At 39.9% G+C, this 17708-nt stretch overlaps 2 protein-coding genes across 2 annotated transcripts in view; both read left to right on the top strand.

The window, feature by feature from the left end:
* LOC138967962 (arachidonate 12-lipoxygenase, 12R-type-like) overlaps nucleotides 1-389 on the top strand; it is a 69409-nt gene extending 69020 nt beyond the window's left edge. Inside the window, exon 13 of the mRNA XM_070340522.1 lies at nucleotides 200-389. Coding sequence (XP_070196623.1) covers nucleotides 200-370 — 171 coding nt within the window. The 3' untranslated portion in view covers nucleotides 371-389. The remainder of the gene's footprint in view (nucleotides 1-199) is intronic.
* Nucleotides 1-17708, top strand: part of LOC138968792 (allene oxide synthase-lipoxygenase protein-like) — a 141112-nt gene that overhangs the window by 78999 nt on the left and 44405 nt on the right. The gene's annotated exons all lie outside the window — the stretch shown is intronic.

The raw sequence follows: 17708 nt of genomic DNA, 5'->3' as shown, positions 1-17708 counted from the left end.
TATTCCTTCTTCAGTTCAGTGGAAAAGGGATCTTCGTTAGAAGTACTGTACAAACATGATAGCCTGTCCGCATTGATTCATCAACTTACTTTTAAAAAGAAATGACAGTGACGACACGTAATCTTGCTCATAAAGCACAATCGATCTGTAAAAGTACAACTTAAAGTCCCTCAGACGTCAGGCTTATTTCTGATTACAGAAAAAAAGATCTGAAGACGACATTGTCCAGGCATTGGCAAAAGTTGACAGCATACTGGAAACCATGCAGGTCACCAAACTTCTGAGCACAAAGGAAACAAAATCGCTGGGGGACTTTGAGGAGGTACCCTTCATCACAGATCCGAAAGCCTTCCCGGTTGTCAATCTGTAAGTTTGTGTAATTAACACTGCACAATCATCTAGGATTCAAGCTACGGTCGGTCTTCATTATGAACTTAGCATACACAATATTGCGACAAATGTCGCACACCAATTAAAACATTCATATCCATGTCATTTGATTTAAACTTTCTATGTAATTTAAAGCAGTCAACTTGACTATCTGACGCAACTTTCGGATCGAAGATTTCTTGTACAGGGATCACGTGACCCACGCTCAAATAAGGGTATACATAGTGTACCCCCAAAATTGACATGACAAAAACGTAAGAGGGCCCCAAAGGGGGGGGTATCATCACGATCACGGGAAGGGAAATTTTAGCTTTCACGATCACAGTTACCTTGATTTTTGTTTTCACGATCACAAACACCTTGACGAATAGAGGATCATAGAGTGATACAGCTGTGAAAAATGTACGTTGAAAATAAAATGCTTTGCAATAATGCCCATCACGATCACAAAAACAAATCACGATCACGATCACGAGACTTGATTTTTTTGTCATCACGGATCACGGGCAAAGTCCCATCACGATCACAGAAATGGAAATGTTGGCAATCACGGTCACAGAAAGGTCAAACAACGCCAATCACGATCACGATTTTAAACCCTTTGGGGCCCTCACGTAAGGGCAGAGATGGCACGGACATTATGTTTTGTTTTATTGGGACGCTTTTTTAGTTTCGTTTCAAGTTTCTCCATAAGAATCCTCAGGAGAAGTGTTTTTTGTCCTTCCAAGTGATATTTGAAGGAATTATGGGTCAAAATTGACGTTTTTTGCACCTTTTTTTATATAAAATGTCTCTCTGTTACTGGACAAAGACAAAGTTTCTGGTGAAAAAACAAAAACGAGGAAGAAGATTGGATAGTTGTTCTAGAAGATGAATATGTCCCAATGAAGGAACTGATGCTCAAAAATCGATTTTGAGATAACAGCGTCAACAGTTTTCAAAGTGGTGTCCAATAGGAACAAAAAAATACTTTGAAAGTGGTCACCTTAATTGCACAGAAGATGCTGACAATGACAACATTACATTGCACACTGATTTTGTGGTGTTTAAAGTACCTAAAAATGCTGATCTGAGAACCGAAAACACGCTTTTGGACCAACATTTCGTGCCATCTCTGGCCTTAGAGGGATTATACCTAACAAGAAAACTGTTTCAAATCGCCCAAAGAGCTATGCAGTTCAATGTGGGGGTTGTACTTATGTGACCACACACAAGGAATACCTTAAAATACACGTTTAAGCGCTGGGTTACAAAAATTAGAAACGACTTTGTTTTGAGTGGGAATTTTAGACTGTAATTCTCATTGTGTCGCTTTTTGGTGCCAGTCCTAACTTTCGTCCTACCTTTCGACCCTGAGTATTCCATGCGCTATTCCTGGAAATACAAATTTAAAATTGAGCCGAGAGCTACTGAGTTCGTTTTTGGAGTTGAAAAGATGACAACACTGATATTCTCCAACTGGCATTGTGTTTGTTTCTGTAATGCGAAGCGTTTTAGCCATGTACAGCACAGAATTTCTGTGCGTAAGCTAGACTGTAGGTATGACTTCCTCAATCCAACGATCTTAACCTTCAACGGATCACGCTTTGGACAACACCGTCCGGATGATGTGGGTCGTGTACGACCCATACTTTCTACTAAAGGATTCAATGTTAAAGGACCCCCAACAGGCTTTTGTTGGTGTCAAAAACGCGTTCATGTGCGTTTTTGGCGTGACTTAGGTTAACCAGACATATGCATGCCGTAGGAAATTGTTTTCTCACCTTCCCTCACAGGGTTTAGCTTATTTCGGAATCGTTTTGGGCAATAATCCGACGAATTGCGTGGCTGAAGCGAAGCGTTTTCGCGTTCTGATCTGGCGGCCATTGTATCGCGAACGTCCGCGAGAGTACGGAAGTGGTGAATTCTGGGTAAAAATTCCGAGGACGTCACAAGCAGTATTCATGGCATAAGCAACTTTAGCTGCTGAACCATACAGTTTTGAGCCTGGGGTTTAAAATCAAGGGTCTGCTCGCCCCGTGATTTGTAATTTTTTTTTACAAATCACGTTAATGCTCCTGATATTTTCTTGTCATCTCCAAAGTCAAGGCACAAAAACAAAATCCCTTGATTTTTGGGGTAGCGCGACTGTTTATGTGTAGATTTAAAAAAAAATTTTCATTACTAGATTGTCCCGTCGCTTGGAAATTCGGGTCACTTCCTCTCAGTGTAAAGCTAGCAGCAACAGAGTCGCGCTACCCCAAAGTCAAGGGATCTATGGGATTTTTGTTTCTTTTCTTTATTGTCCCATCGCTGGGAAATTCGGGTCGCTTCCTCCCAGTGGAAAGCTAGCAACAACAGAGTCGCGCTACCCCAAAGTCAATGAATCTATTAGATTTTTTTTCATTTCTTTATTGTCCCATCACATTCCACAACTAGGACACATACCATGTACCACAACTTCGACACATTACCACGTATTGGACACATACCAAATCTGGGACACATACCACAACTTGGACACATACCACATCTTGGACATATACCACAACTTGGACACAGACCACATCTTAGACGCATACCACAACTTCGACACATTACCACGTCTTGGACACATACCACATCTTGGACACATACCACAACTTGGACACATACCACAACTTGGACACATACCACATCTTGGACACATACCGCAACTTGGACACATATCACAACTTGGACACATTACCACATCTTGGACACATTACCACATCTTGGACGCATACCACAACTTGGACACATACCACATCTTGGACACATACCACAACTTGGACACATTCCACATCTTGGACACATTCCACAACTTGGACACATTCCACAACTTGGACCACAAGCGCGACTCTGTTGCTGCTAGCTTTTCACTGGGAGGAATTGCGATCAGAATTCGCCAGCGATATAAGACAATAAAGAAATGAAAAAAGAAAGAAAAACAAATCTGATGGATCCCTTGACTTTGGGTAGCGCGACTCTGTTGCTGCTAGTTTTCCACTGGGAGGAAGCAATCCGAATTTCCCAACGATAGGAAAATAGGCTGAATAGAGAAATGATTTTTTTTTTTTTTACATTTTTACAAATCGCGGTTTAAGGTTCGACGTACTTTGTAAAATATTTTTACATATTTACAAATCACGGGTTAACTGCTCAGTTGGCGGTTTAGTTGGTGTCAGTGTGTAGACATACAGGCTGGGGAAGTGGCTTAGGAGCGAGCAGATAGCTGTACCGAATCAGCGTCTGTTGATGGAGATCGTTCTTACTGCGGCGTCCGAGTTGAGACAGAGTTGTATCCTCTTAGTCAGGTTTGAGGCACAAAGTTTACGAGGAAAAACCATTCTCTCTCAAGGGTGGAAGTCAAATGTCTGCCAGACTCAGCAAATAGATTAGGCAGCCCATGATCACTGTTGAGATTGTAGTTGAAGTTCTATCGGATTTGTTGTTGGTTATGTTGTTGAAGACGTATATGTTCTCGAATTTGAGTTGATGTTGTTGTTGTCGTCGTCGTAGATGAAATCAAGGTTGTTACGTGTCAAATCAATCGTGTTCCACCTACTGTTTATCAGTGTAAAGCTGTTGTTGGTGGTGTTGTTGACATTGTAGTTGTTCTTGGTTTTTGAGTTGTTGTCAGTGTTGTTGTCGTCGTTGTAGTTGTTGTAGTTGTTGCCCAATGTTGTACTGTGTTGTGGTTGTTGTTGTTTTTGTTATTGTTGATACAGTTTCGCTGGTTTCTCAACAATGCTGTTGTGGTTGTAGTTGTAGAGGTTGTTGTTGTTGTTGTTGTTGTTGTTATTGTTGATGTAGTTTCGCTGGTTTCTCAACAATGGTGTTGTTGTTGTTATTGTTGATGTAGTTTCGCTGGTTTCTCAACAATAGTGTTGTTGTTGTTGTTGTTGTTGTTGTTGTTGTTGTTGTTGTTGTCGTTTCTTTGTTTTTGGGTCCAGCCGATTCATTTTCACAGCCCATTCCTGCTTGAGCCTTGAGTCGGATGGAAACAAATGAAAACTCAAGCCTGAGTCCTTTTTTTGCAACTCCGAACATACGGCAGCAGCACACTCTCTCGGCATGATGTCGGGAGTACGCGCGCATCCACGGCTGCAGCAAAGACGCAGACCGAGCGTCGCTACTTTCGCTTCCGATTCCTGTAAGTGACGTCACAGCCAACGGCTTGCCGCCGCGGGGATTTTGAAGTCTCGCGTAGCAGACGAATTTGGCCGCTTTTTGAGCATGCATTTTGTGTAAAATTAGACTGATGCAACACAAAACCTGTGATTTACTGTTCGGTTTTTGCATCTTTAGATGCTTACCTATATCATTAAATCAACCCCAACTGCTTTATCTGACCTTAAAAAGAGCCTGTTGGGGTCCTTTAACAGTATGGGTCGTACACGACCCATGACATCCGAATAGGGATATATACTCTTTACTACCTCTTTGCAGACTATGGGTCGAACACGAACCACAACATCCGAATAGGGGTAAACACCGTAAAATACTTTCTTTAATTCCATATGGGTCGTCCACGACCCACAACATCAGGACCGTGTAGTTCAAATGCCGTCATTGTTTATTTGTGACCCTCCACCACGAAATGAGTCGCATGTCACCTCGCGCGGTTCTGCGCTAGGCTTAATATAAGTCCGGGGAGTGTCTGGTAACAGTGTGAGGGTCACCTTAGTCACAGGCTTATAACTCAAACATTTTTCGCTCTTTTCTAAAACGGTTTTCACCACTGGATAGAGCATAAAAAACTCTTTTGGAAAATGTAAATATATGAAAACTATGCAATGGTGACATGCGATTCATTCCGTGGTGGAGGGTCACATTTGTTTGTTTAAATAGATAATCCTTTAAAAATTGCTCTATAGGAAGATTCTATGCTGTTTGAGGATGACATGAAGTCTCAATCCAAAATGTCCAATAGTTATAGAAATACTACACTTTAGTGAGAGTCTGGGTCGTCCACGACCCAGGAAGCACGGTGAAGGTTTGACAAATTGGTATCTATGAAAACTAAATAAATAATGATGACGACCGGGAGTCCTGACTTCTGACAGAAGAGCTTGGCAAAGCAAACCGCTCGCTGATTAAAATTCATTTAATTTGTTGGCATAGTTTTGGAGCAGGTTTGAGAAAACCAATGCAGATGTTTCTAAATTACAGTACCGTGAATGTCCCTTGAACTTGTTATAAGGTCTAAATCGTCAGAACTCTTTCCAAAATGGCGCCTTCGGTATACTATCTTTAAGGTACCAAATCCACGAAACTTCTGAATAGGCAAAACTTGGCAACGTTTACATACTAGGAGAATCTCAAATCAATTGTCTACCCAGAACAGGTTGTTATGTTTAGTTGGCTTGAATAGTTCGTGTTTTATGCCATTTCTACTGATGCAGGTGTCGATCGTCATAGCTTGAGAATTCTGGGTACAAGCATAACTGAGGAAAACTGATTGCCATGCATTCCTTATCCAAAAATATATATAGATATGTGATGTTTACTCTAAAGATACCGGCACGGTTGGCCTAGTGGTAAGGCGTCCGCCCCGTGATCGGGAGGTCGTGGGTTCGAATCCCGGCCGGGTCATACCTAAGACTTTAAAATTGGCAATCTAGTGGCTGCTCCGCCTGGCGTCTGGCATTATGGGGTTGGTGCTAGGACTGGTTGGTCCGGTGTCAGAATAATGTGACTGGGTGAGACATGAAGCCTGTGCTTCGACTTCTGTCTTGTGTGTGGCGCACGTTATATGTCAAAGCAACACCGCCCTGATATGGCTCTTCGTGGTCGGCTGGGCGTTAAGCAAACAAATAAACAAACAAACTCTAAAGATGAGCTCAGAAAAAAGAAAAAAAATCGATATAATGCAAATTAGGTACTGCGTTCGCATGCTTCCCGGAGACGAGCGTGACCCGTCTGGAATTTGTGTTTCGGCTAGCCAAGCCTAACTACATGTCGTCTCGGTGATGACTGGTTTTAATGCTGCTTTTTTAGTTCTAGGGCAACAGATTGACTAAATGTTGTAGTATAGCTTCACGCGACTTGCTTGGTTTTTTGGGGTGTTTTTTCCAAGGTCTGTGGTGGTGAACACAGTCGAAGTAACTTAATCTGAAGTTGTTAAGTTAACTCTAGGTTTCTTGCAATGCAGATGAACTCCTTTTTCAGTTTCAGAAGGAGACTGGACGAGATCAGCGCGGAAATTCAGGAGGATAACTTGACCCGCAGGTACAAATACGAGCACTTGGACCCCAAGTCCGTGCCCAACGCCATCAGCATCTGAAGCAAGAAACACCTGTCAGAGGGCGTGTTTTGAGGGCACACCGTGGTGACGCCAAGAACTCTGCTGCATATTATAATCTTAGGCTTTGTATGTGAACATGTGACTGTTCAATGATATAATTGCACACTGAATCGAAGTTCGTTAATCACTTCACTGCTGTGAAGCATTCATGTTTAGTTTGAATGTCAAGGGGACATGACTCGCAAAGCATTATGGTAACTCGCTTTCGAATAGTACATACATACTAATCGACAGCTGGGTTTCAATGAAAGCATAATACCGCTAGAAAACGTAGCAATGCAAAAGGACAGAGTTGGAAATCTGGTTCCAAATAGAAAACTAAAACCATAACAGGGACGAATTAATGCTGTGGATGTGTGTCGAAACACATCGTTGACATTGACTCGGTGGATTATCATGCATGTAGACTATATTCGTGTAAACGTGTCGTGTGCAAAGCAATCATAGGCTACCTTGTAATAAATGTCTCAATCTATTGACAAAGCAATCAACACAATGGACAGTCCCAGGTAAAAAAAAAATTTAAAAAAAAAGCCTCCGTTGGCTAGCAAGGCCTGGGTGAGATCGTTCTACCCGCAAATAAATAACATTCAGAGTACATCCCTCGATCAACAGTTCACACGTTTCTGTGAATCGCAGTTTTGTGTACAGAACTATGGCCACATTATTTATTTCCGTATCTTGCAATTGTGAATGCGTCTTTTGCTTCACGTGTTGTTTCTGTCTGTTTGTTGTTTGATTTCACTGTGACAAAGTTGTTCGAAATGGTCCATGATCGCACGCTGAAAGTAGGAGTACCATTAACGATGTCTTTCCATCTATACTGAATGAATATTATCCCAACAAGAATAGAAGCAAATCCATGGAGGCAGACACCTGCAGGTATACTGAGACCTAATCAGAAAAATATACACACAAGTGTATATATACAGCAATATTCTTTGCCAAGTGTCCATGGCGACCCAAAACTTGTCATCTTTTCGTTTTTTCCGAAGGTTGCTTTTGATATAATAAACCATGAGCTTTGTAAACGAGTAGATGATGCAGTTCTTAAAAAACTGTCCATGAATGTTCGCTGATCTTAAAAGAGCTCCATCACCAATGTCTCTCTCTTTTTTCCTTTTTTTAATTTTTATTTTTTTAAAGTTAAAACGAAATTTCTTATGCCGAGGATAGAAACCAAGGAATAAGGATATCAACAGAGACATGCAGGCCGGCACAATGAGATATAATCGGAAGTATCTTCCGATGCAAAGCTCGTTATTATCTTTTTTAAGGCTGTCAAAAGACCTCAAGATTGAAATACGTATCGCAAGATGGAGAGAAAGGACTTGTACATAATATAATAATTTAACATGATTTTGAATTGGCGGAGGTAATTTTTATTTCATTTTTATTTGTAATAGGTTAGCTTTTGAATGTGCTTCTGCTTTACGCCTCCATACGGTTTAAATAATTAGCACTAGAAACCTGCAATGATGTTTATTGGTAATATTGTTGCTGTGCATGCAAGTAATGTTACTGTTTTATGTTCGTACGTGTTGTGTTGTATATTGTCTGAAACTGTGGTACATGACACCTGAATTTCTCTTTTTGAGATAATACAGTTTTCTATGTCCATTTCAATGGTGGTGTGCTCACATTTTTGTGGCTAGAATATACAAACGCAAGTTTGGTAGTTTTGTGTGTAAATAAACAGTATGTTCCCTTAAGTTGATTAATTCTTCAAAGTACCCAACTTTATTTGTTTTGAAGATGTAATACATCCACTTTAGTTTCTGTCATTGAATTGTGTCGAGTTTTTCGGATTTTCTGTCGTACTCAAATATTAGGCGTCTTGTAAACGCTCACTTAAAATGGTGCTGTTTGTCCAGGGCCAACGATGAACATATCTTTTTTGCTTTATTTTTTCCCACTGTTTCATTTGAATTCAGGTGTGACCCTGCCTTTAGATGTTTAAAAAAATGAATAGAAGAAAGAGGGCTACCGCAAGGCAGGTTACTTGGGTGAAATTACTGTCGTACATGATAATGCATGGGTACATGCGTTTGGCGAGTTAGTTCCACTGATTTTGTGCCCTTTGGTGATCAAGAGCAAGGCATCATGTGTTTGTAAAGTATTGGAAACCACGTCCTACCTATCGTGAAAGCGCTCACGTGTTCATCAATTACAGTGTCAGTTACTAAATTATGATGTCCAAACGTATGATTTATTAGAGAACAACGTCTTGATTTAACATGGGAATAAACTGTACCGACAAACTAGTTATAGATTTATTTGTACACAAATATATGTTGGTGAGATGCGCTGGAGCACTGGATTATATCAATGTTTTAACAGAATGACTCTAGATGTGTGTCGGTATGTACTACGATGTGGAAAACGAAGATACACTGGGGCAACAAAATACTTTTTGAATGTTTACACTACCGTTGCGGTACTTGCACACATTCTGCTGTCGAGCGCTGTTGGAGTAACACACGGGCATATAGTACCCAATGTTATACCAATGTTCACGTACATTTTCAACCGAAGAACACACGCTAGTGGGGTGTAAGATATAAAATTCATTTTTAATTGACAGCAGTTGTTTAAATGCCATGATAACATGATTTGTGTCTGCACATTCCGGCGTAAAACATCGTACACTTTAACCTTTTTACATTTAGTCAAGTTATGACTAAATGTTTTAACATCGAGGGGGGAATCGAGACGAGGGTCGTGGTGTATGTGTGTGTGTGTGTGTGTGTGTGTGTGTGTGTGTGTGCGTGCGTGTAGAGCGATTCAGACCAAACTACTGGATCGATCTTTATGAAATTTGACATGAGAGTTCCTGGGTATGATATCCCCATACGTTTTTTTCATTTTTTTGATAAATTTCTTTGATGACGTCATATCCGGCTTTTCGTGAAAGTTGAGGCGGCACTGTCACGCCCTCATTTTTCAACCAAATTGGTTGAAATTTTGGTCAAGCAATCTTCGACGAAGCCCGGACTTCGGTATTGCATTTCAGCGTGGTGGCTTAAAAATCTGAAAATTGTAAAAAAAATATTTATTTTATAAAACGATCCAAATTTACGTTCATCTTATTCTCCGTCATTTGCTGATTCCAAAAACATATAAATATATTATATTTGGATTAAAAACAAGCTCTGAAAATTAAATATATAACAATTATTATCAAAATTAAATTGTCGAAATCAATTTAAAAACACTTTCATCTTATTCCTTGTCGGTTCCTGATTCCAAAAACATATAGATATGATATGTTTGGATTAAAAACACGCTCAGAAAGTTAAAACGAAGAGAGGTACAGAAAAGCGTGATATCCTTCTCAGCGCAACGAATACCCCGCTCTTCTTGTCAATTTCACTGCCTTTGCCGTGAGCGGTGGACAGACGATGTTACGAGTATTCGGTCTTGCTGCGTTGCATTGCGTTTAGTCTCATTCTGTGAGTTCGACAGCTACTTGACTAAATGTTGTATTTTCGCCTTACGCGACTTGTTTGTTTGTTTTTTCTGCTCTTGTCAGATCGCTTCTTGTTGTAATAAAGCGTGTGTCACAATACATTTCAAGTGCTGGTTTTCTCTTTCTCCCTCCCTCTCTCCATCCGTCATCCACATCTCTCTCTCTCTCTCTCTCTCTCTCTCTCTCTCTCTCTCTCTCTCTCTCTCTCTCTCTCTCTCTCTCTCTCTCTCTCTCTCTCTCTCTCTCTCTCTCTGTGCGTGCGCGCGCGCGTATGTGTGTGTGTGTGTGTGAGTGTGTTTGTGTCGTAAGCGATGCTTCTTATAAGTAAAGTTAGTAAAATTGCTCATCTTTAATATACGTAGCTCCTGGTATACCAAAACCTTAAACTCTGAGAATTCTAAGTCGAATAATAAAAGACATTTAGCAGGGCAATAAAAAGTCCTTTCTTGTAAGCGATGCTTCTTATTTATAAGTAAAGTGGTTGTTGCCACGACAGGTGACAAAAGAAGTGCGCCTGCGTGTGTTGCAATGGAAAATTTGTCACAATTTATATCCCACCAATATTTTATTACATAAAGTGAAAGTAAGTCAAACAAAAAACTGTAACGAGTGCCCACATATTTTGGATGTCATGGAACACTTTTTCTATGAGTGTCCCCGAATTAGAAGGTTTTGGACTTATATTGAAAAAATGTTGAACAGTCTGACAGGTCGGGCTTTCTTATTGTCTATTGCAGATGTATTATTCGGAATCGAAAAATGTCAGGAATCAGCGTTAATTAACCATGTTTTATTGATAGCAAAAATGTGCATTAGCAAAGTTAAGAAAACTAAATCGCATATTCCATTGGAAATTGTATTTCAACAAGAACTTGCGCTACGAAAGGTGTATCCCCATTGTCCTTAGCTAGATTGCTGTTGAATTAAAAAGTAATTTAATGGAAATGTAACCTGTAATGCAAAAGAAAACAAAATTAAAATTTCATTGAAGAAAAAAAAAAGAAAAAAAAAGACCAATGAAGAAGGATATGCTCACCGCCCAAAAAGAAAGAAAAAAAAAAGAAAACAAAAAGAAAAAAAAGACGAAAGAGGCAAAAAAGATGGGTTGAAGCAACCTTGCATGCAACTGAGGTTAATATAGCTTCTGGTATCCCAAAAACATACACTCGTTCAGCATGGCATCATGTTTTGTGTCGGTATCTTTCTCATATGAACAACTTATTAGACACTTTCAAGTTTCACGGTGGATGTCACATAAACACGATTTATGGAAGACATCTCTATTGAATGATCCATAAAGGTTAAAACACTCGCGATATTTTATTTGGCATGTAGTTTGATTTATTCATCATAAGGACACTCTCCTGAAGCGTATCCCCGGAGGCTCAAGTTAGTGTCCATATGAAACTCATCCGCTGGGTTTCTCGGCCGTCTGCCTAAATATGAGGTTTCTAGGTCAAAGAAAGGAACGAAATTCTGTCGTGAAACAATAGACACTTTTCAGTCCTTTTAGTTTTCGTGTTGCGTTTGTCGAGAACCCCCAACACCCCCGGTCACTCCCTCCCCTCATCCTTCATCGCTGTGTTGGTAAGTATAATTGTTATTGTTACTCCTCTTGTTGTTTATTGTTCGACAATACTGTTGAAACAAGTCGCCTAAGGCGAAGTTACTACATTTAGTCAAACTGTCGAACTCACGGAATGAAACTGAACGCACTTCATGTTTTCACCAAGACAATGCAGCTTCGTCGATCCCCGCGAGAAGGAAATTGCTCACTTTTCACGTGCAACACGAAGTGAAATTGACAAGCCAGATAGCGCAGTAGCGTATTGCGCTTAGCAGGAAAGTGCGCTTTTCTGTATTCTTTTTACTAAATGTTTTAACATAGAGGGGGAATCGAGACGAGCGTCGTGGTGTAGGTGTGTGCGTGTGTGTGTGCGTGCGTGCGTGCGTGTGGGCGTGCGTGTAGAGCGATTCAGACCAAACTACTGGAAAGATCTTTATGAAATTTGACATGAGAGTTAATGGGAATGATATCCGGTATCCCCCGAACATTTTTTTTCCTTTTTTTTGATAAATACCTTTGATGACGTCATATCCGGCTTTTTGTAAAAGTTGAGGCGGCACTGTCACGCCCTCATTTTTCAATCAAATTGATTGAAATTTTGGCCAAGCAATCTTCGACGAAGGCCGGACTTCGGTATTGCATTTCAGCTTGGTGGCTTAAAAATTAATTAATGACTTTGGTCATTAAAAATCTGAAAATTGTAAATAAAAAATAAAAAAATTCTAAAACGATCCAAATTTACGTTCATCTTATTCTTCATCATTTTCTGATTCCAAAAACATATAAATATGTTATATTTGGATTAAAAACAAGCTCTCAAAATTAAAAATATGAAAATTATGATCAAAATTGAATTTTCGAAATCAATTTAAAAACACTTTCTTCTTATTCCTTGTCGGTTCCTGAGTCCAAAAACATATAGATATGATATGTTTGGATTAAAAACACGCTCAGAAAGTTAAAACGAAGCTAGAGAGGTACAGAAAAGCGTGCTATCCTTCTCAGCGCAACTACCACCCCGCTCTTCTTGTCAATTCCACTGTCTTTGCCATGAGCGGTGGACTGACGATGCTACGAGTATACGGTCTTGCTGAAAAATTGCATTGCGTTCAGTTTCATTCTGTGAGTTCGACAGCTTGACTAAATGTTGTATTTTCGCCTTACGCGACTTGTTACTAAATGTTTTAACATAGAGGGGGAATCGAGACGAGCGTCGTGGTGTATGTGTAGAGCGATTCAGAGAAAACTACTGGACCGATCTTCATGAAACTTTACATGAGAGTTCCTGAGTATGATATCCCCGGATATTTATCTTTTTTTGGATAAATGTCTTTGATGACGTCATATCCGGCTTTTTGTAAAAGTTGAGGCCGCACTGTCACGCCCTCATTGTTTGATCCAATGGATTGAAATTTTGGTCAAGCAATCTTCGACGAAGTCCGGACTATGGGATTCCATTTCAGCTTGGAAGCTTAAAAATTAGTTAATTAGTTTGCTCATTAAAGTTGTCATTAAAATCGAATTTTCAGAAGCAGATTAAAAAGGATTGCATTGTATTCCTCATCTTCTCCTGATTTCAAAAATATATAAATATGTCATGTTAAAGGCACAGTAAGCCTCCCGTAAACCATCACAGATACGGTCAGGCTTTTACACACAGTACAAACACCCTTTCATTAAAACACTCACCGATTGAGAACATCCTAGGTGCCCTCCGTAAAGAGCGAACAATTTTCAAAGAATTTATTTTTGCGTGGTTTATCTTACCCCTGAGCCTTCGTGAACCCGTGTGATCCAGTTTCCCTTTTTCACAATGTAGTCGTCAGTTAGTCATTTGAATGCGACTCGATGTGAGCTTATCTACAATAGCACGTTTTTATGCACGAAACAAACGGCTGTGGTTCACAGGAACTCTAGCGATGGCTTTTGACTGTTGACTGAGAGGAACGGCGATATGCATAAACCGTCGTCTGCTGCGTGACCCTGCTTCCGGGCTTTTCTTTTTTCAAACTTTCACAACTTCGAATTGTACTGATCTTGTCTTGATGAAAAACGAATTCGATTATGATTAAAGAATGTTTGCGTAACAAGCTGTCAATTTATTATTTTGATTTTAAAAGTTAGGTCCAGCGCAAAAACGCACCACGGTCCAAAAACATTCTGATAATCATCGATCCACGGCTATCACCGGTTTACATCGATAGAATGAGACCCGAAGGGAAGTAACTCATTTTTGACCTGAGTTCTGGATGGGTTCAAAAAGTGTTCGAGACAATCCGTGCAAAATTAATTCTTTAAAAATTGCTCGCTCTTTACGTAGTGCACCTAGGATGTTCCCGTTTGGTGAGCGTTCAAATGGAAGGGTGTTTGTACTGTGTGTAAAAGCCTGACAGTATCTGTGATGGTTTACGGGAGGCTTACTGTCCGGGCGTGATTTCCGGTATTGAATATTCATAACAGCCGTCCAGCACCAAAACTAGGCGCCATTGTTGTAGAATGTAGTCCACGAAAATAAATTCTTTGAAAATTTCTCACGCTCGACAGAAAGCAGCCAGGATGTTCCCGTTCGGTGAGCGTTCAAATGGAAGTATGCTTGTACTGTATGTAGACGCTCGGGGAGCTCTGTGATGGTTTACGGGAGGCTTACTGTGCCTTTAACTCTAAATATGTGCTCAGAATGAAAGAAAGTAGGTTCAGTAAGTACTACGGACGCGTGCTTCGCGGAGGCGAGCGTGACCCGTCTCGGTGTTCGGTATGCTTAGCCGAGATTATCTGAATGCAGTCTCGGCGATGACTAGTTGGTGGCGTTGATCTTGACTAAAATAATGTTTTTATATCGCTTCACGCGACTTGTTAGCTTTCTAAGCTTGTTTTGAATACAACATATCATATCTATCTGTTTTTGGAATCAGGAAATGATAAGGAATAAAATTAAATCCTTTTTGGATCGATTTCTTAAATTTTAATTTAATCACAAAAAGCCAGATATGACGTCATCAAAGACATTATAAAAAATATAAAAAATAAACCGTCTGGGGATATTTATACCTAGGAACCCGTCGCGATAATTATAACCTTCGTGGTTGAAAACGACGTTAAACACCATTTAACTAACTAACTAACTATACCTAGGAACTCTCACGTACATTTTCATAAAGATCGGTCTAATAGTTTTCTCTGAATCGCTCTACACACACATATACACACACACACACACACACACACACACACACACATACACACACACACACACACACACACACACACACACACACACACACACATACACCACACCCTCATCGCAATTCCCCCATTTAGTCATAACTTGACTATGATTATGCAAAAATGAGGTAAACACTTGAAGAATGTACAACAGTTGAACAGGACCCCCTCACGACTCCTAAGAGCAGCTGCAAATGACCGCTTTCCTTTCACAGCGAGATGGCGATACTAAATCTGAACAAACAGGAAGCCCCTTCTCGAGCAGTGACGTCTCAGGGTGTAGGTACCTTGCATCAACCATCGTAACATCCCGTGACCATGACTGTGTCCGTATGAAGGCTGTCTGAAATGTAAACATGCATTGACGACTCGACACGAGCAAAACATCCGGTAACGTAGGCCGACCTTTTGGCTGTTGAATATTTGCAGGCGAAAATGTCCTGTCCCGCCTCCAACCATCCTACATCCCCCCCCCCCCCTCTTCCTGCTTCCGCTTTTCACAAAACTAAAATGGTTGAGGTGTAAGTGCCGATGACGGCAAACAAACAAACAAATAAAAAAACCAAAAAGAAATCGTCAGAAAACCTACAAACTGTCAAGAACATGAAATAACAACGATTTTGATGTTGCCGGCAGGCACACTCGCAATACCAACGTTGACGATAATGCCTTCAATGACAATGCACACACACACACACATACACACACACACACACACACACACACACACACACGCACACACACACACACACACACACACACACGGCACCATCACTAACGTCAATCTCTTTTTGTGAGCCAAACGAATGTCATTTTAACGCGGATAGAAGCAAAGTCATGAGAATGTGAACAGAAGCGGAGACATGCAGGCATGATGAGATATAATCGGAAGTATCTTCCGATGCAACGCTCGTTATTATCTTTTTTAAGTCTGTCAAAAGACCTCAAGATTGAAATACGTATCGCAAGATGGAGAGAAAGGACTTGTACATAATATAATAATTTAACATGATTTTGAATTGGCGGTGCGAGTTTTGATTCTATTTAATTTCTAATACATAATGTTTTTGGGTGTGCTTCTGCTGGTGTGCTCATAATTTAGTAAGCTTGTTGCTAGGATATGCAAACGACCTTTCGGGTGTTTTGTGTGTGTAAATAAACAGTATGTTCCCTTAAGTTCATTCTTCAACGTGCACGACATTATTTGTCTCGAAAATGTTATCTTTTTTTTTTATTGTGGGGTGGGTTTACATATTGATTTTCCCAGATACATATGTCTAGGGATATTTTGTTGTATCTATAAATCTCATCGTCTATCTTATCATGTTTACATTTCGTAGAAGTAAAAAACAAACGACTTTGAAAATAATTTATGTATATATATGCATGTATCTGATTTGTTAATTTTTAAAAAAATATCATTTTCAGTGGAATTCTCCTGTTCCGAAAAAAAAAATCGAGACGAAAATAATACAAAAATAACAGCAAGTTTAGGATAGAAACCAACCTGTCCTAATGAAAATGTAATCTTAATCAATTTGTATCCACTACAGTTATTTGCTGTTGAATTGTGTCGTGTTTCCAGTTTTCTACTGCAGTAAACGCAAATGTAAATTGTTTGTCCAGGGTCAACGACGGCCAAATCAACTTGTCTTACGTAAAAAAATTTATGTTTCATTGTATGCATTATTTACAATGAGCTGTGAGAGTGAGTTTTGACGGTGAAATAAAAGTTCAAAATCAAGACGTGTTCAAGACGTGTGTGCTCCAATACAATACAGTGGCTTGTGACAAAAGGGATATTATTGTGAAGCGCTTCTTGTACATGTGTATGGCGAGTTAGTTCCGCTGACGACTAAGAGCAGGTCAAGCTGTGTTTGTAAAATATTGGACAACTGACTAACTTGAATGCGCTCAAATGTTCACCAATTCCTATTCCAAAAATACGATGTCTTAAGCGTTTGTCTTAAACAGAGCACTATATTTTAATCTAAAAGAGAAATAAACAGTGGCAACAAAAATGAATTTAGATTTATTTTTACACATCTTGCACAAGATCGTACCTCCCTAGAGCACAGGATTCTACCAATTGTTTAACATAAAGACTCTTTGGTCTGTGTCGGTGTGTGTGTGTGTGTGTGTGTGTGAATAAACTGAGACAACAAAATAGTGTTTATATGTTTACAATACTTGCACCTTTTTTTTTTTTACTGGAGCTGTCGGGGTAACACACAGGCATCGTACCACCACAACCCCAAAAGAAGAGGACTATACCAATGTTTCAACCGAAGAAAAAACGTTGGTGTGTTGTACGATACAACCTTCCTTTTGATTTGACTGCAGTTGTTTAAGAGCAATAAACTGATGATTTTTTATCTGTGCGTTCGTAAAAAAACGTATCCGTTCTCATATTGTGTTCTCTTGGTTTATTACTTTTGTTTTCAAAAAGAATCTAGTTGTAATAAAGCGATTTCTCTCTCTCTCTCTCTCTCTCTCTCTCTCTCTCTCTCTCTCTCTCTCTCTCTCTCTCTCTCTCTCTCTCTCTCAGTCTCACCCTCTCCCCCGCTCTCTCTCTTTTCTCTCTTCTGTGTTGTGAGTTCTCCTATCTCTCTCTCTCACTGTGTGTGTGTGTGTGTGTGTGTGTGTGTGTGTGTGTGTGTGTGTGTGTGTGTGTGTGTGTGTGTGTGTGTGTGTGTGTGTGTAAACGCAAACTGAAATAAAATGATAGCGACATTTTTTGTACCCCAACTAAA

Source organism: Littorina saxatilis, linkage group LG6, assembly GCF_037325665.1.
Source record: "Littorina saxatilis isolate snail1 linkage group LG6, US_GU_Lsax_2.0, whole genome shotgun sequence".
NCBI classification, from domain to species: domain Eukaryota; kingdom Metazoa; phylum Mollusca; class Gastropoda; order Littorinimorpha; family Littorinidae; genus Littorina; species Littorina saxatilis.
This window is presented reverse-complemented; position numbering and strand designations above follow the sequence as displayed.